Below are 19,004 nucleotides of genomic sequence, written 5' to 3'. Positions count from 1 at the left end.
AGATTCCTATGACAAGCGGGTGGTTAACTAGTACAAGGGTCGGTCAAGGAGGTGTTGCAGTCATGCGCTTCAGAAGGGAGAGGAGGGCTTTTAAAGAGCAAATGGTACTCACCTGCTGCAGGCACTGGGGCTTTTTGACCTTCACTTTGGTTTTATTTAATAGTGCTTTAAATATTTGTCTGGGATGGCGGTGCTGAGGCTGCGGAACTTAGGCTGTCGTTGTCCCCAGAATCTTGCTGTTTGGGTGGAGGAAGACACTGACAGGCCCGATTTAACATCCGCTCTAGTTTGTTGCACAGGAAGCTCCACCACCGCAGAGTCCTGCGTCTCTCTCGTCTATTGCCTTGTGTCCTGGGACCTGGGGCCGTGCATGGCATTTGTCAGCCACTCCACAGATACTGGTGTCATGTGAAGGCGTGCTGAGGGGGACAGGAGAGAGGTGTCTCACCTGGGGGAAGGGCACGGCTCCCACCGCACATGCGTCCAGGTCATCCCGGGGAAGAAGGTCCAGGTGGAGGAGGTGTCGAGGAGGGCACAGGTTGTTCTGTACACCGAAAATGGCTTAATGTTGCTGCTTTGTAGGATTCACGGGAGATAGCATGACAGTCAGACTGCGCTTGATCATTCAGGGACCGACAGGTCATATCAAGGAGTTGGGATTTCCTCTTCTTCAAAAGGAGTAATTCTAAAGTACTAGAAACCAGGTGTCCTGATACCCAAGCCGGCACCCTTTTCATATTACACAATGCGTACAATGTCAAGCAAGTGTCATCAGGTCTTGGGTTCCATATCCATTAGTGATAGCCGGACTATTAAAGTTCTGTAAGCCCCTGGTGAACTTTTCATCTTTTGGGGAGAGTGAGGATATAGGAGAAATATTTGTTTTCTCAGGTGTGAAAAAAAGTTGAAACTCTTTAAATTTAAAGGCAAGCAAGGTCCATATGTCTTTGAATTCTAGTTCTCCGGAAGGATAGCAGGTATGTGTAGTAGATACTCAGTACCCGAATAAATGCAAAAAAATACAAAAACCCTTTGCTTTTGTGTATACTCTTGTAGCAGGCGTTGTACTGGACTCTGCAGGGTGATAACTGGATGAGAAATGATCCTCTCCAAAAGGTCTTTGCAGCCGAGGGAGGGAGACAGAGAAGTCAGTCAGTGATGATGGTACAGTGGGTAAGTCCTGTGATAGAGGTGCGCCCAGAGCATTATGACGGGTACTTATCTTTCTTCAGTCCCCCACTTTTTTTTTTTTTTTTTAAGATTTTATTTATTTATTCGACAGAGACAGAGACAGCCAGCGAGAGAGGGAACACAAGCAGGGGGAGTGGGAGAGGAAGAAGCAGGCTCCCAGCGGAGGAGCCTGATGTGGGGCTCGATCCCATAACACCGGGATCACGCCCTGAGCTGAAGGCAGACACTTAACCACTGTGCCACCCAGATGCCCCATCAGTCCCCCACATTCTTAACCCTTTTTATACCTATTGTAATTTACCCCCTACCCCAGACCTATTTTCCCCATACCTTCCAGTAGCCTCTTAGTAGTTTTTCTTCATGGTCATACAGACTCATCTCTTCTTCACGTTTGATTTCTGGCAGACAGTTTCCTGGAGATCTCTGTTCTGTTCTTTTCCGAGCTGCTTGCTCCTTCGGTCTTTTCTTGTGTTGTCCCTGGATGTTCCTTTGTTCTCATCGTTTGGCTTTTGTCCAGAGTTGGATTTTATGTTTGTGGCAACTCTTGTCTTTGTCTTTCTTCACTGACTTCTTCCTTTTGGTGGCGTTAATTACTTTAAAAAGATAGTACAGTGTTTTTGGACAAGTTGAAGACAGCCTTCAGCATTCCCTCCTCTTGAGCAACACTGCTCCGGCTTGGACTTGTTTCCCTCTCTCCTGGTGCACAGCCACCATTCTGGAATCTCCCTTCATCGTCGTCCTGGGGATTCCCTTATCCCTTCTGATGGAAGCTCATGCCTTGCTCATTTTTTGTTGATGCTCGTGTTTTGGTGGAAGACTTTCTCCAGGGGCTTTCTGACATAGGATGCTTAGGAGGCAAACCTTTTGGGACCATGCATGATTGAAACTTGATTGATGGTTTCGCTGGGTATAGAGTTCTGTATTGGAATTCATTTTTGTTCATAAATTCAAAGATTGCTCCATTGCCTTCTTGTTTTCATGTTACTGTTTTAGAATTCAGAAGCTATTCTCATTTTTCCTTCGTATGTAACTTGTTTCCCCTCCCATCTTTAGAAGCTTGTAGGAGTTTTACAATTTGTCCAAGTCTTTTGAAATGTCGTGATGGTGTACCTTGTGTGGTCGGTTTTCATCCACTGTGCTGCATATTCAGCGGGTCCCTTCATTCTGGTAACTGGGAGTTTTCAGTTCTGGGAATACTCTTTGGCATTACTGTGCTGAGGTTTTCTCTCTTGCTTTTCCTTATTTTGTTTTCCTGGAAGTCTTATTATCCGGAACTTGGCTGTCCTGGGCAAAGGTTGTAATTATCTTAATACCTTTTTCTTCTTCTTCTTCTTCTTCTTCCTTCCTTTGCTCCTCCTTTTCTGCCTTTTTTTTGGGGGGGGTTCTTTTTATTCTCTGTTCAGGGAGATGACTTCAGTTTGACTTAACTTTTCTTTAGTTTATTATTTCTGATTTCAGAAAGGTTCTTTAGATTTCCAAGAGCTCTTTTTCTATTTTTCTAGAAGGACATCCTGTTTTTCTTTATTGATTGCAGTGTTGTCTTACCTCTATATTATTGATAGTTTGTATAGTCTCTGTTTCTTTTAGGTTGTTTCCTTCCTTCTCCTGTCTGACGTGGTGGGGCCCTTTGACTTTTACATCAGGGTATTCTGGGTGGGCCATGTGTTGGGGGTCCCCAGGGTTAGTATCTTTATATCTGTCTTTTGGAGCTGATCAGATTCCCCAGAAATATTCTCCAGTCTCTTTCCGGCACAATTCTGACTTCAGATTCTGGAAGCCAGCGGTGTGCGTGTGTGGTCTGTTGTAGGAGAGCTGGAGAATTCACTGTTCACTGTATGTACGGTCATTAAGTCCAGCTCTGTTCAGTGCAGCTGGGCAGGGTGACTTCAGTCCATAGACGCCTCTACTTTTCCGGGGAATGCCCCCTCCCATCTTCTTTCAGAGTGAGGGGGCGTCACGTTGTGCCTGGTGTTGAGGTTCTGGTTTCAGCTTCCATGGCCTTCCCCGGCTCCTCTGTATTTGGGGCTATGCCTTCTTTACCCCCGTTCTGTCTACACTGCTGCTGCCACTTCTGGTCTTCTAGGACACTGCTGTGCAAGTGGAAGTGGTTCCCGTGTGTTCCACTGCTGAATTAGGACCTGGCTTTCTTGGGCCTGCTGCGTCATTTACTCTACTTCAGTCTGTTATAGTTTCTGTCTCCTCCAGGTTTCTTCTTTTTACTTTTTTGTTTGGGTCTCAATCTTCCATGTTAGAAGATTTCCTCAGTACTTCAAAAATCTTGGCTTTTTCTCCTTTCAGTTCTCCCTGTGCTGTTTCAAACATTTTTAAAAAAGATTTTATTTATTTACTTATTTGAGGGAGTGAGTGTATGCATAGGAGAGAGAGCAGAGAGCACAAACGGGGAGGGGCAGAGGGAGAGGGAGAAGCAGACTCCCTGTTGAGCAGGGAGCCTGACCTGGGGCTCCATCCCTGGACCCTGGGATCATGACCTGAGCTGAAGGCAGATGCTTAACAGACTGAGCCACCCAGGCGCCCCTGTTTAGAACATTTTTAAAAAATATCTCTTTAGTATAGTTTTGATGGAAGGCAGTGGAACAGATGTCTATACTCTGTCATTGTATCGTGCACTTATTAGCCAACCACACCCTGTTAATTTATGATTTTTGATATGTTTGAATAGTTTCCAGTTGCTTCACATGTATTTCTTTTCTTTTTTTTTTTTAAGATTTTATTTATTTATTTGACAGAGAGAGATACCAGTGAGAGAGGAGACACAGGCAGGGGGAGTGGGAGAGGAAGAAGCAGGCTCCCAGCGTAGGAGCCTGATGTGGGGCTCGATCCCAGGACTCTGGGATCACGCCCTGAGCCGAAGGCACACGCTTAACGACTGAGCCACCCAGGCGCTCCTTCCTGTGTGTTTCTTAAGTAGAAATAGGTTTGAAGACAGGGTCGTGGTGCCCTCTTCTCACCCCTCATCCCAGGCGTTGCCCAGTAGGCTTGCGTGGGAGGTGATGGAACTGGCTGAGGGGTGAGTTCAGTAGAGCTTCAAGAAGTGAAAGGAAGGGGGTTTTAATGCGCATGTTGTCTCTCCTTGTCAGGTTCTCTGAGGACTATGGAAAGAGGAAAGAGAAACCGGGAGCATTTCCTTTAAACCCACGTTTGATTTCTTCACAGAGTTACCGTGGCCTTCAGAACTGTGAGTATAATTCTCTTGCTACATTTGTGTTTTGGTTTTTCCTTTTGTTTTGATTTTTCTTTCATCTGTCTTAAGGTTTCTTTGACATATACTAGAAACAAATAAAAGCTAGTTGATTTTGCAGAGTAGGTGAGGGAAGAAATATTAGTTGTTTAGTGCCTTTTATGTGTGGAGAGAGGCAGGCAGGATGACAGTCCTGTCCCTGATAGTTGTGACAGTAGCAGCATGTGCCCTAGAAGAGTGCCCCAACAGGGTCAGCACTGGGCCATCCAGCTCCTCAGTGAGTCTCTGGCAGTAATCCCCTGAATGAGGCTACCCTTTGTCCCTGGTTCACATTTGCATAACTGAAACAGAGGTTAAAGGTTACTAAGTTAGTAAAAAGCAAAGCTGGGATTCAGACTCAGTCTGGCTTTGGAGCCTGTGCTTTTTACTTGTGTTTTATTCTTATGGGCTGTGGATTCAGATGTTGGCTTGGCTGCTTACTTACTAACTTCACTAACTACCGAAACCTAGCTTTCTCTCCATGCGAACTCTTCACTGACTACTTTTTTTTTTTTTTTTTTAAGATCTTATTTATTTATTTGACAGAGATAGAGACAGCCGGGAGAGAGGGAACACAAGCAGGGGGACTGGGAGAGGAAGAAGCAGGCTCATAGCAGAGGAGCCTGACTTGGGGCTCGATCCCATAACGCCGGGATCACGCCTTGAGCCGAAGGCAGACGCTTAACCGCTGTGCCACCCAGGCGCCCCTCTTCACTGACTACTTAAACCTAGCTCTTTCCTCTGACAAAGGGTGCTGGTGATGTGACCGCTCTCCCAGGGTTGTGGTGAAGATGCCATAAGAAATGTGAAATGTGCTCAGCATTCACAAATGTTAGCAATTGCTATTCGGTGGCAGTTCCCCCACTTTAATGAGAGGAAAACTAAGCCCCAGAGATTGGGTTATTTGTGATTTGTTCATTTGTAACCTTGGCACTTGTGCTGCACTCCACAGTTGGGAGGTTATAGAATTGAGATTCTATTCCAGTTTGTCTTATTTCCAAAGACTGCTCTTTCTGGTAGGCCTAGTGGTAAATCGAGGACAGATCGTTGATAGAAGATTCATCAATCTGTCTTGTGGTATTAGCATTGGTAAGATTTTAGCAATACATTGCTTTGGTGTAAAAGCCCCATAAACTTAGACTTCATGGATTCAGAATTCAGAATCATTATAATTACGTTGAATTTGACTTTGGCAAGTGTGTTTGTCTTAGATGTCCAAGGGGCAGGACCCTGGATTGTTTTTCCATTTCCTTCTGGGGGTCAGTTCACTTTCCTCCTTTGTTCTCCTTTCTCCTCCAAACCCACTTTTGTTTCTGCCAGGATTAGGTATTAGGGAAGGGAAGGAAAATTGTGTCCCGAAGTTTCAGTTTCCAAGTAAGGCCTGGAAGTCTTGCTCCTTTTCTCTGATTCCTTCTACCCTTTCTTGGCTACGAGAGGCACCTGTTCTGTGTGCTGTGCCAGGTGTGACTCTGCTGTCTTTTGGAGAAGGCCATGCCCAGCTGTTTACATCCCTTGTCTCCTCCCCACCCTCCCTGCACATTTCAATGTTTCTTCCTGTACCAGTGGGCTATATTTATTGGGTACAAGTCTGTTTCTGCATCTTTAAGGGCAAAGATTTTGTTATTTTGTTTCTGCATGTTTTCTGCTTGACCCATGGGTAGTTTTCACTAAATGCTGGATGAAGTAGTGTTTAATGCTTGCCACAAAATAAGTTCTCTTTTCTTAGTGGATCCAAACAAGAGGGAGAATATCAAGTATAACTTTTCATCAGCATTAGCTATTAAAAATCGTTCGTCATGGTAGAGCCCAAGACAGTTTCATATTTAGCAGAAGTTACACAAAATTTTTCTTCTTAATGTGATGTGCAGCGGAACAAAGGCCTGACAGTGAACTGAGAGCCCGTTCTTGGCTCACTGGAACTTTGAGCATCGGGATATAATCTGCTGCTTCTAGTTTGGCCCTCCCCTCCCCTCCCCTCCCCCCCGTTTGAAAATATGTAAACCCAGGAAAAATACCTTATAACCAGTGTTTCTATAATTGTTTCCCCCAATTCTGGACAACTGGTGAGGCCACACGAGTAAGCCTGGCTTTGTACAGCATCGACTTAATGGTGTTCCTCTGAGATCCGGGTCCCTTGATGTACCTGAGTGCCCTGGTCCACTTGAGCCCCTGCAGGATGGATCAGGTTCTTGGTTCTTGATTTGTTTTGGGGTGTTGCATTCTTAAGGCAGAACTTGGGATGGAGGTGTTTTACAATCAGAATTCTAGGAAAGCAAAGCAAAGTTTTGGAGGAGTTGAATTGCTGAAATATGTATGGAGATTATTTTCAGGGTTAATGGGGTGTGGGGAGGCAGTAGACAGAAAGGAAGGTTGCCCGGAGACCCATCTGAAACCCCCCATTTGGTGAATAAAGATAGGTTATTTAGCGTCAGGGCAGCTGAGAACAATTGACATAGATTGAACTGTGAGGTTCTGGGGCTGTTTGTCCAAACAAAGAGTCGCTAGGGTAAGGCGGTGCTGGCTGTCGGCTCCAGAGGGCAGCTGTCCCTCCCTCAGTGTTGAGCCCTGAGATTCGGCTGAGGTTTGAAAGGCTAGTGTGTTGGGAATAGACACTGGTGGTGGGGGTTGGAGGGTGGGGGAGAGTAGAGGACAACCAGGAGATTGTCGGCACGCTGTTCAGGGAACCAGGTGAGCGGCAGCGGAGGCTGGGATTGGAGCAGGAAAACTGGAGGTGGTGAGAAGCAGTTGGGCCTTGGATGTATTTCAAAGGTAGAAGCAGTAGGATTTGCTGACAGATTGGATAAGGGGTGTGAGGGCAAAGGGAGGAGTTGAGTTGACTAGAAGGCTCTTGGCCTGGGCAACTAGATGGGGGGAAGGCTGTGGGTGGAACTTAGTTTAGAGGGGCAGATGGGGAGCTCACTGTAGGCATTTTAAGTTTGTGATTCTGTTCGGGATCCAAGTAGAGATGTCATGTAGGCAGTTGTAAATAGGCATTTGGAGCTTGGAAGAGAAGTCTGAGCTGGAAGTGGCCATGAAAACGCAGTGACACTCTGTGGTCACCGAGGGAGTGAGCACAGAGAAGACAAGCAAGCCTGAGCCTCGGATCACTCTGCCATCGAGTGCTCAAGGACGAACATGAGCAGTGTTTGGCACAGAGCAGGTGTGAAGAAGACCACAAGCACTGGCACCATGGGAAGAAGGGAAGAAGTGTCCAGGAGGAGGATGTGATCAACTCTCTGAAGTGTCAGGAAAGGTCATGATGAGGACTGAGGTTTGGCCTTCGGGTTTGGCGACTTGGAGGACACTCTGGCAAGTGCTCGGCGCAGTGTGGGGGCGTGGTCAGAATGAAAGCCCGCCTGGACGGTGGTGTGAAGGGGGAGAGGGTAGTGAGAGATTGCATCTGGGTGACTTAGGTCCAGGGTGTACGGTCATCCTCACACTTACTCACCGTCTGGGTGCTGAGCAACGCAGCCGGGTCCCTGAGGTCCGTGGTGGTGTCTTCATGTCACGGGCGGGGAAAGGTCAGGTTCAGAGCTTACAGTAGCTTTCTCAAGAGTACGGAGCCAGCAGGCTGACGCCAGGTCTCAGGCCATGCACGCTGTCCTCAGCTGCCCTGTGTCCTGAGGGTGGAGAGACACTGTTGAAGGGGGAAAGGGGTAGCGTGGTTGAAAAGTTGTAGGAAAACACTTATGTCCTGCTGGAAGTGCTTCTGTTTAGGATTCTTTCTTTTTCTTACTTAGAAATTTCACTTCTATCAGAGGGTGGTACGTGCATGTGTTCAAAAGTAAAACAGTGTTGAATGGTTCATGCAGAACCCAGCGGGCTCCTGTCCTGCCTCCACCATCCGCCTCCCAGAGCTGCCTGGAATCCTGCTTATCTGTTTCTTGTAGCATTTCTGTCCACGGTTCCCAGCAATATCTATGTAGAGGCAGGGCCATCGATGCGTCACTTTTAGAAAAAGTTACATTTTGAACTCCCATCTTCCCCCACATAGTTGTAGCACAATTTTTGTTTAGAGCCATAATTTGGCGAACTGTTTTGACTTTGTTAATGTTGCTCACTATTGAGCTGGTGAATGTAGCATGATTATATTCCCTTTTAGTTCCACTTTTTGTTTTCCTGTTTTCTTGAGCTTAACAGTTGCCACTTTTTTTTTTTTTTTTCTGTTTGCTTGATATTCTTAAGAGTTCTCACTCTCCCTGACAGTAAGGCCTCTTAATAAAATTTGCCATCTGCTCATGTGTATTCCTTCTGTCTTCACCCCCAGGGACATCTGTTTTCTTGCATGCTGGACAGGTTACTCTCCCATGGTAGCAGGGTTGAGGTGCGTAGGGCAGATCCTGCAGGAGCAGGCGAGACCGGGTAGAGAATCCTGATGGGGAAGACAGTGATGGGGAGCTCAGAGGGAGGGGGACGGTGTCCTCCTGAGGGAGCAGGTCCGGGCATGGTGAGTGGGGCTCGCGGTAGTTGGGGAAAGGCATTCCAGGTGGAGAAGGTGAGAAAAAGCAGAGCGGGACGAGATCGGTTACTTTTTGTTAACCTACAAAGCCTGTATTGTGGCGCCTCGCTAGGTGGTACATGTTAACTTAGTTACTGACTCTTCCTTTAAGACCTTTAAATAGATTTCCATGGAAAATGTGACATTCAGATCGTTAAACATCTGTCATAAATTTTTTATTTTTTGAAAGATTTTATTTTTTAAGTAATCTGTACAGCCAGTGTGGGGCTCAAACTTACAACCCCGAGGTCAGGAGTCGTACACTCTACTGACTGAGCCAGCCAGGGGCCCCCGTCATAAATTTTAATATTTTCTTAAAACCTGCGCATAGGATATATCAAGACACTTAAATCCAAGAGATCATCTTAAACTGTTGATTCCATGTATTCATGGAAAAATCTTTATGGACTATCCCGTCACTGAGGCGGCCCAGCCAGTCATCGTGCAGGAGTGACCAGTGCAGCCCCCCGCTGCGGTCGTCAGGCGGGAGCAGGATGAGCGACCACAGGACGTTTCAGAGGCTGCTCTGTGTCTAGCTGGATGCGCAGGATGGTGTGCAGGGAGGCCGCGGTGTCGCGGAGGCGGGCAAGCGCAGCCCTGTCTCCGTGGCTCAGTTAGGGAGGCCCGTCGCGAACTCGGGAACGAGTTGGTGCAGAACCAAGAGTGAGTGGATTGGCTTCTTTTGAAAAGAAGCATCGCGCAGTTTGAAATGCTGAGGCAGGATTATAGGAAATAAAGTCCGTAAGTGCCTTTCAGGACTGCCAACTCCAGGGCACCTTTTACGTAAATGTGCTGCACCTTTTATGTGGGTGCCTGGCTATTCTCATGGACGGTCAGGAGCCTGTGTTTAGTTCAGTGGGTCCGCCGTGTCCAAATGTTACCTGCTTCCTGAAGCTTCTGCTTTATGCTCCAGGCTTTGCGCAGGACACCCTTTATCTTGCCAATAGTAGTTACGTTTGTGATTCAGAAATTCTACGTGAGGGAAGTCGTCAGAATTGTGATACCTGCCGTTTATGTGTGTCATTCATCGTGTGTTTTGAGTTGTGTGTAGTGTTTATAATAACAAGGTAGTGATTACTGCCCCCACGCTGCAGAGGAGAGCCCGGAGCTAGATACCAGTCAGCCCGAGGCTCCACGTGGTGGTGGCAGGCTCTCCTGTTCCTTGACATGAAAGCTTAGCCCTTGCTCTGAAGTGCACGTGGTGCTCCTGTGTGCGGGCTCTGCCTGTGATAGAGAGGGGGAGGGCTGCCGCCCACCGAGCGGTCTGCAGACCCTCAGTATTGTCACGTGCCAGCCGTGCTTCCGCCACGTCGGGATGCGTTGTCACTAGTGTTGCCAACCATTGCACGTGGTTCCCCGTCATTGGTGTTTCTGCTCATACTGAAGAAAGATTATGGATTCATCCCATACTTGTAAAAATGGGAAAATACGTCTGTTTCTGACCCTAGTAGTAGGCAGGCAGCTTTTCCTGTGATTCTTACACTCTGACTAAGGGGGAGAGAGGATGTTTCTTTCTTTCTACCTGCTTTGGCATATCGTTGCTATCTGCCGGGGGGGGGGGCAAGTGGGGCGTTGGGAGTGGCGATGGCAAGGAAACATGTTAGATTTGTGTCTCCTGCTCATGAATTCTAAGTGCTTTAACAAAATAGACAAACTTTCCATCATTTCTTCTTTGATAAACTGTCTATTAAAAGGATAGGTGTCTCAGCAAAAAATTCAACTGGAAAAATGGTGAGAAGCTTTGAGTAGATACTTCATCCATTTCCTGTAGATAACAACATGCACACAAAAAGACTCTCCCCATCATCCCTCATTAGGGAAGTGCCCGTGACAGCCGCAGTGGGTAGCGCTGCAGTCCTGTGAGAATGCCTCCCATTCCCACAAAACAAGGCAGCAGAAGGGGACAGTGCCCAGGTGCAGGGCTGTGGGACAGCTAGAACTACAACGTGCTTTGCTGGTGGGGATGCAAAGGGTTATAACCACTTTGAAAAAGTAGTGTGGCAGTTTCTTATAAACTTGAATATATGCTTCTCATACGATCCAGCAGTCCTACATGAAGGCCTTTACCCAAGAGACATGCAAATTTATCTCTACACAAAGGCCTGCATATGATTGCTTATAGCAGCTTTATTCCTATTTACCGAAGATGGAGAACAACTCGGAGGTCCGTCAGGTGGGAAATGCGTGAACAGGTTGCGGTGCACCTGTGCGGTGGGGCAGTCCTTGTACAGCAACACAGAGGTACTGACTGCTGACATCCTCAGCAAAACAGGAGCGCGTCCAGAGCGTTCTGTTACGGGCAAACACAGAGCTCTGTACAACTGTGGTTCTCCCCTGATAACATTCGGATAAAGGCAAAACTATGGGAACAGATTGGATCAGTGGTTGCCGGGGGCTGAGGCTAGGGGAGGAGAGGACTGAGTACAGGAGGGCGTGAGGGTGCTTCGTGGGTGATGGAAGTAGGCCATGTCTGCCCTGTGATGGTGGTCATACACTGCCTGTGTCAGTCAGAACCCAGCGAACAGTGTTTTACTGTATGTAAATTTTACCTCAATAAGCCAAACCCAAAAAAAGGTGGATGACTTATGTATATACACACGTAGGTATTACACACACACACAGGCACACACATTTATACCCACGCTTGAGCTCCCTTTTTCTTTCCAGTGGATTAAATTTAATTTTTCTGGATTAGGTATCCTGAAAGTTTAAATGAAATAGATTGTAGCACAGACACTTTGTGAAAACAGAGGATCTTGGAGTCTTTGGTTGATTTTTACATTCTTATTCACGACCTGAAGGCTTTATAATGTGGTTTGTTTTTGTATAACATGGTTATGTAGTATGGATGTCACATAATTAGCATAAATAAAAGATGTTTTATCAGTTAAATTATTTTAAGATTCCTTCCATGTTGTTCAGGCTCTTGTAGCTGTGGAGAAAAATAGTTTTACTAGCTTTAAAAATTAATAAAAAATGTTTTCTTTGATTCATGACAAACTTAATTATACAGTCTTCAGCTCTGTCTTTAATCAGCTGTAATTGTAGGGTATGATTATATTTCAAACCGCTAGACCTAAGAATGTACACAGAAAATAATACAAGTTAGCTTCACCAAACGTAAGGCTTCATTGTAGTTGCGAGTCAGGTCTCTTCACAGTATGTAAGAGGGTCGCTTGTTATTAGTATGTGGTGCTTTGCGATGCCCTGCAGAGCAGTTGTTCAGCATTTTTTCCTAATAAACCCTTCTTAGCAAAGCCACAACAGTGGGCAGGGAGGGGGATTAGAGTGGAAAGTTGTGTATTTACTTTTCATTTAAAAATCAAAATCTGACTATAGACAATAAGAAGGCCATTCATTTAAATGATGAGGTCTTCCTTATTTTGCCATCAGAGGATATTGCCGTGTGTGGTTATAATGGAATCTGATACAGTAAGATGCAGTGTAAGAGGCCCTTCCTGAGCTGCTTTATGTTTGCTTATCCCGTGCGCTGCTCTGGGGGCTGGGGGCTGGCTTCACTGTCTCTGGTAACCTTGTCCTCTGAATGGTCATCACGTAGTCAATATGCACTAACGGCCTCCGTGACCGTCGTGTTTGGGAACAGAAGGAGTAGGCTGCTCTGCCTTGCGTTTGTTCTCGTCTGACTGTCCCTGTGTTTTGCTGTGGGAATCTGTGCGCTGACTGGTTTTGAGGGTTTGGCCCCTGCTGGGATGCTTCTTACAACTGGCGACCTTTCCAGCTGCTGTCCGCCAGGTGGCTGTCCTGCTGCAGTTGTCACCGTGCCGCCGCAGGGGCGCTGTGTGGGTCCCAGTGTGAGCGGTGTGTGCCGCTGGACGGCCCGCCCGCGTGGGGGGATGTCTGCGAACAGCTTACAGTGTGACTCGCTGTTCCACTGAGAGGTTGTATTTGTAGAATAGAAGAAAAACGGATGTGGAGCATGAAGTTTGAAAAGTGTTTAACCGTGTTTGTTTTCTCTTGTGGTTCAAAAGGGTACTTAACGGGTCTTCTTAAACAAAATGTACTAAAAGATATTAAACTCCTTTGGGGTTTTTCTGGATGACTCAGGATCCTCAGTACGAACACCTGTCATTTTCAGCGTGTGGTGGCCCCGCTTCTGCTATTTTCCTCAATATGAGGCTGTGTGGCGGGCAGCCTCTGAACACCCTTCTACCACCCTTTCTAATTTGCTACTCCTTGTTTTTGTTGTTGTTGTTGTTTGTTTTGTTTTAAAATGAAGCCTTGTGTGTTTTTCTGGAAAAGTTGTAAGTAGTATAGGCAACTTCCAAATACCCTTTCACCTAGATTGACCAGTTGTTAACATTTTGTGACATTTGCCTGCATGGCCCCCTCCCCCCACCTCTGGATATAGAAGTACACGTGGCACATTTATTTTCACACACTGGAAGAGAGTAAGTTGCATACTTCATGCCCTTTACTCTTAGATACTTCAGGAAGTATTTACCAAGAAGAAGGACTTTTGGGGCGCCTGGGTGGCTCAGCCATTAAGCGTCTGCCTTCGGCTCAGGTGATGATCCCAGGGTCTAGGGATCGAGCCCTGCATCGGGCTCTCTGCTCTGCTGGGAGCCTGCTTCTCCCCTCACACTCCCCCTGCTTGTGTTCTCTCTCTCGCTGTCTCTCTCTGTCAAATAAATAAATAAAATCTTAAAAAAAAAAAGAACAAGGACTTTTTACATAGCCCAAAATAATCAGTATAGTTATCAAATTGGCAAATTTAACATGGGCCACTCTGTAGTTTACAGTCCATATTCACAGTTGCTCTGTTAATTACAGTAGTTTTCCCCCATACAGGACCCAGTCTAGAATTACATGTGGTATTTATTGATGTTTCTATGGTCTTTTTAGTCTGGATATGTTTCTCAGCCTTTCTCCATCATGGAGACTGTTCTAATTGTTTTGTAGGTCTTTCTTCCGTTTGGGTTCCTGTGATGTTTTCTCATGATTAAACTCAGATTACGCATTTTGGGGGCCAGGCTATCAGAGAAGTGGTGCTGTGCCTTTCTCAGGGCATCATATCATTTCTCATATCCATTATTCGTCTCAGGATGGCACATGATGCCGGCTTGTTCTGTTATTGGTGAGGTTAACATCTAGGAATTTGTGGGGCTGCAGATTCTTGGACCCTACTCCTGACCTGCTAAGTCAGAAACTTAGGGCTTGAGTCTATGTTTTTAACAAGCCCGAAAAATGATTTTGATGTATTCTAAAATTTGAGAATTACTGATCTCAGGTGATCAAGTTAGGGCGGCATCTGCCTAGTGTCTGCTCTCTAAAATTAGCGTTTATCCTTTGTAATGAATGAGGAAATCTGTAGGGAAATATTTGAGGCTCTGTGACCTTTTGAGCCTTTAAACTGATCGTTTGGCGCCCCCACGGATGATTCTTGCTTGAACTAGTTATTACTAGGTAGTCGTGCAGTGGGGACGCTGTTCTTCTCACCTGTCAGCTGGCATTCTCCCTTAAGGAGAGTTTCCCCTCCTTTGTTGACTCACTCAGTTGTTCACCCAGTAGTACTTCACGGATGCTTGTTTGATTCAGGGGCTTATAGTCCTTAACTCTCATTCATTTTGATGCTGGAATGCCCCCTGATTTGGTTTTCCAAATCATCTCCTGTGTTGTTTTGACACGTCCCCATTCTTTTCTGAGCACGACCTTCCTTTTGGCACAGTAAGATACTCCCAGCATTTCCTGTAGTTTCTCTGCCCCTGTGGTGCAATCAGCTATTTCTCCAAGATTCCCTGGTTCCTTTTGGTGGGAGATGGAATTTAGAGGCCGGGATCTGAGTGGGAGGTGTGCTCCTTTGCTGCCAGCTATTACTGCTTCCCAGCGCTTCCTGTGTGTGTGCACGTGCTTGTGCAGCTCTGCTCCAGATGCAAACATCTTGTTGTGTTCGTAGGAGCCGACGAGTCTCCGATCAGTTTCATTGGCTTCCAGTTGATGCATTTTTCTTCCCTTCTCTTCTCTTTCTTTCGCAGTCTCACATGCACCTTTCTACTTCGATGGTTAGTCAAAGGTTGGAGTAGAATGTATTCTCAGATTTGGGGGTTTATCTTGGGGTTCCCCTGCTTCCAGCATCCCTCCTTTACATATCAGTTGGTCCTCCAGCCCCCATTTCTTTCTTCTGAGACCTCACGCCAGTAAGACTTTTGCTTTCTGCCAGTAGAGCTCGCCCTGGGTTGGGAAGCACGTTTAGTCAGAGGAGCAGCAAACTGGCAGATGTCCTGGGGTAACTCCATTGTTCAGGGGAGAGCCTTCACCTCTGGTGTGTGCTTCTGGGCTTCCTGGGTTGTCCTGCCTATGCGCATTTCACTGTCTGCCAGGGATTTGGGCAGTGTATTTATATTCAGCCTTGGAGCTCAGCATTTTGCAGCCCTCTTGTTTCCAAAATTTCCCCCTTAAATTTATAGCCAGTGTGCTGCGCATTAAGGTGGTACGGTAGGGCTGCAGTCCTGCCCTCCCAGAGTTGGGGCTCACAGTATTGCCAGGCAGGAAAGTGACAAACACTCCCTGGTTTGTACCAGATGCAGGGACAGTTCTGACAGTAACTTCTTCTCAAGTGCTTGCCTGCCTTTGGTCATTTTCCAGTTCCTTCAGATGGTTGGTTTTAGTGATTTTGTCTGATTTTTATAATGATCTATGGAAGAAATTGCTCCATTGTCTTCATGTAAACATTACGGAAGGCTCACTCTCCCTTTTGTCTTATTCTTTTCCTCTGAAATCTAGCTTCATCTTTATTTTTGTACCCAACGTTTCATTATGGTAATTTTCAAACAAATGGCAAAGTTGTAAAAATTTATGGTTAACATCCATAGACTTCTCCACCCCCTGGATTTTACCTATCATGTGTTATTATTCTTGCTTTCTCACGTAAATAACCAATTATCCATTTCTCCATATAGTAATCCATTTTATTTTTTAGGCTGTATTTCAAAGTGCGGATATCAGTATACCTCACCCTATGTGTTTCAGCGTGCATATTGTTTACTAGATAGAGTTCATTGTTTGTTTAGCGTATTTTTCTTTCAGTGTAAAATTTCTATACCAGCTGCACATAACTCAAGTATACATTCACTGAACTGTGGCAAACGCATCCACCTTTGCAACCCAAACACTTATTGAGACATAGACCATTATCATTTCCCCCAAAGGTTCCTTCGTGTCCTTAGTATTCACAGTCCCTGCCGCAACCCCTGCTGCCATTCTCACCCTGACCCCTGACAACTGCTGCGTTCGCCCCCTCAGTTCAGTTCTGCCTGCCCAGGGGTTTCCTGTCAACAGAATCATACCGTGTACATGGTGTACGAGGCTTGTTTTAGCATAGTGTTGCTGAGCTTATCCATGTTGTTAGTGTATCTGTAATTCATTCCTTTTTAAATTATTATTTTTGGGGGGAGGGCAGAGGGAGAGAGAGAATTTTTTTTTTTTAAAGATTTTATTTGTCCATTTGACAGAGAGAGAGGAGAGGGAGTGCACAGGCAGGGGGAGCAGCAGAGGCAGAGAGAGAAGGCTCCCTGCTGAGCAGGGAGCCCAACTCAGGACTCGATCCCAGGACCCTGGGATCATGACCTGAGCTGAAGACAGACGCTTAACCGACTGAGCCACTCAGGGGCCCCGGAGAGAGAGAACCTTAAGCAGGCTCCACACTCAGTATGAGGCCGTGTGGGGTTCGATCCCATGACCCTGGGATCACAACCTGAGCCGAAACTAAGAGTCGGATGCTCAACCAACTGGGCCACCCAGGCTCCCCCTTGTCCTTTTAATCACAGAGTTGTGTTACGTTGTATGAGTCTGTCATATCTTGTTTATCCGTTCCTTTCTTGATAAACAGTTTTATTTTTGAAAGAAACCTTTGCTGGATGTGTAGAATTCTAGGTTGATGGTTTTTTTCTTTCAGCATGCTAAACATACTGTCATTATCTTCTCATCTTTGTGCAGATTTCTGAAACTCATTTTCTACAACTTTTCCATCTCTGATACTCTACCTTGCAAATTTGAGCCACTCAGCTTCCCAAAACTTGGGAGTTTTCTCACCTTAACTCCCTGAGGCTGCTGCGCTGTGCTTGGATTCCCTTCCTGTGCCCCGCGCCACGGTGGTTCCCAGCTGAACAGAGAGGGGATGGTGGGGCTCACAGGCCTGTGCCGCTCACTGTCTCCAGATCTGAAAAAAATAGTGTCATGGATTTTTACCGTTTTTCTATTTGTTTACCATGGCGGGGTGGGGGTGGGGGGTATCGTTTTCCGTACCAGTTACTCCTGCACGTCTGAAGTGGATGTCCCTAAGTCAATGCTTTTTAATGGAAAGCAGTTCGTATGCTCTATTTCTAAATTTTCTGGAAAATATTGTGAAAGAAATTTACTTGTTTTAATTTTTTTTTTTAAGATTTTATTTATTTATTTGACACAGAGAGAGACAGCCAATGAGAGAGGGAACACAAGCAGGGAGGGAGAGGAAGAAGCAGGTCCCCAGTGGAGCAGGGAGCCCAATGCGGGGCTCGATCCCAGGACCCTCAGATCAAGCCCTGGGCTGAAGGCAGACGCATAACGACTGAGCCACCCAGGTGCCCCTACTCGTTTTAATGTTGATTTAGCTACCGATTTTACGATCTAGAAAATCTCAGGTTGGTTTCCATTTTGACAGAGGGGAACCTGTATTTTGGGCAGACTTTCATTTTAGTTATTTTGTTATTAAACTGGCTTAGGGTAATTGGTTTATTCTGCATCGTATTTAATGGAAAGTAGCATTTCTTGCCTGCCTTAGCAAATGCTGTCCGGTTTGTCATGAACATAACAGTTAATCCCAACTCCAGGAAAAGCCTGTTTGTTCCGGTCTCTTGCCCACCCTGTTGGTGCAGTGTTAGTGTCTCTGAGCCGCAAGGATAGCTGGGCCTGGTAACACGTGAACATGAATAGGAGGAAACGTGCGAGGATCTAGTCACTCATTCTGCACGTAGCTGAGCTCCTGCAGTGACCCAGGCCCCGTACAGAGGTACTGTTCCTTTTTTCCTCTGATCTTTCAGATGATTGGTTGGAGATTGGGAATTGTTTCTGGCTTTTCTCCTAGTTTTTGATATAAATTTTAGTACCTAAGTCTATGCCTTTAAAAAATACCTTTGTTAATTTGTGAAATTGAGATTATCATTAATAGTTAATGCTAAAACTGTGAGTATTAATCAAAATAATTTTTTATGATATAAATCTTTTATGAAACGACATACCATAAAATGAGTGTGTACGTACCTCGTCGTTTTTACCTACTAGCGATGGCTGCTTTGAAATAGAAAGCCCAGTAGAGTAATGGTGTTTGGGTGTGCGACATAAGTTAGGACCTACTCGAGAATGAGGGACTGACGGTGATTTCTGGGCCCCATGGCTAGACTAGTACTTGAAACTTAATGGGGAAGGATTTGGGCACCTGGAAATGATAATTTTGTTCTGGACCTGCAGTGTTGTTGGAGACCTACCTGTTGCATATTTGTGGAAACTGTTGATCCTACATTTATCATCTTTTGGTGGACCTAGGGCAGATGAGACTTGGTCAGCCCTCAAGCTGAACTTTCTTTACCTGGGAAAACTTTAATCACTCTTGTGTGCACTTCATTTTGTCATAAATCCTGATAAAATTTCTTGAATGAAAAATTCTTCATTAGTGAATATATAAGATTTTTAAAATTAATAACTATTGGTCCTCTTGAATTTGACTTTTAATCTTAAATATTTAGATTTATGAAAGATTAGAATATACTTATTAGGCAACGAAGGTCATTTTCTGTTATGGCGTAGACATCTGAAAGATCGTTCGGACAGTTGAAGAAAATATATCCTCCTTTCTGTTTGCCCTCACCCCCTACCTTTTCCCCCCACCTTACTTTTATTTAAGTAAGAAGATGTGAAAGGGAAAGATGGCAGTGTATACCTTTTTATGCAAAAAAAAAAAAAAAAAGGTGGAGCTAGTTGATGAGTGGATTTTATCAGGAGGGGAGGATAAAAAGCCTGGCCGGGTGTTTGCATGGCATTTACACAGTGATCCTGATGGCTGATTTCATATTAGGACCTATTGTG

General features: G+C 45.6%; 1 protein-coding gene across 1 annotated transcript in view; it reads left to right on the top strand.

Annotated features, from left to right (window-relative positions):
* LOC148108176 (uncharacterized) overlaps positions 1-19,004 on the top strand; it is a 91,444-nt gene that overhangs the window by 11,407 nt on the left and 61,033 nt on the right. The window contains exon 2 of the mRNA XM_087853894.1: positions 4,290-4,387. Coding sequence (XP_087710020.1) covers positions 4,290-4,387 — 98 coding nt within the window. The remainder of the gene's footprint in view (positions 1-4,289; positions 4,388-19,004) is intronic.

The sequence above is a fragment of the Ursus americanus genome, chromosome 22 (genome assembly GCF_024610735.1).
Source record: "Ursus americanus isolate L20-20 chromosome 22, mUrsAme1.1.p, whole genome shotgun sequence".
NCBI lineage: Eukaryota > Metazoa > Chordata > Mammalia > Carnivora > Ursidae > Ursus > Ursus americanus.
This window is presented reverse-complemented; position numbering and strand designations above follow the sequence as displayed.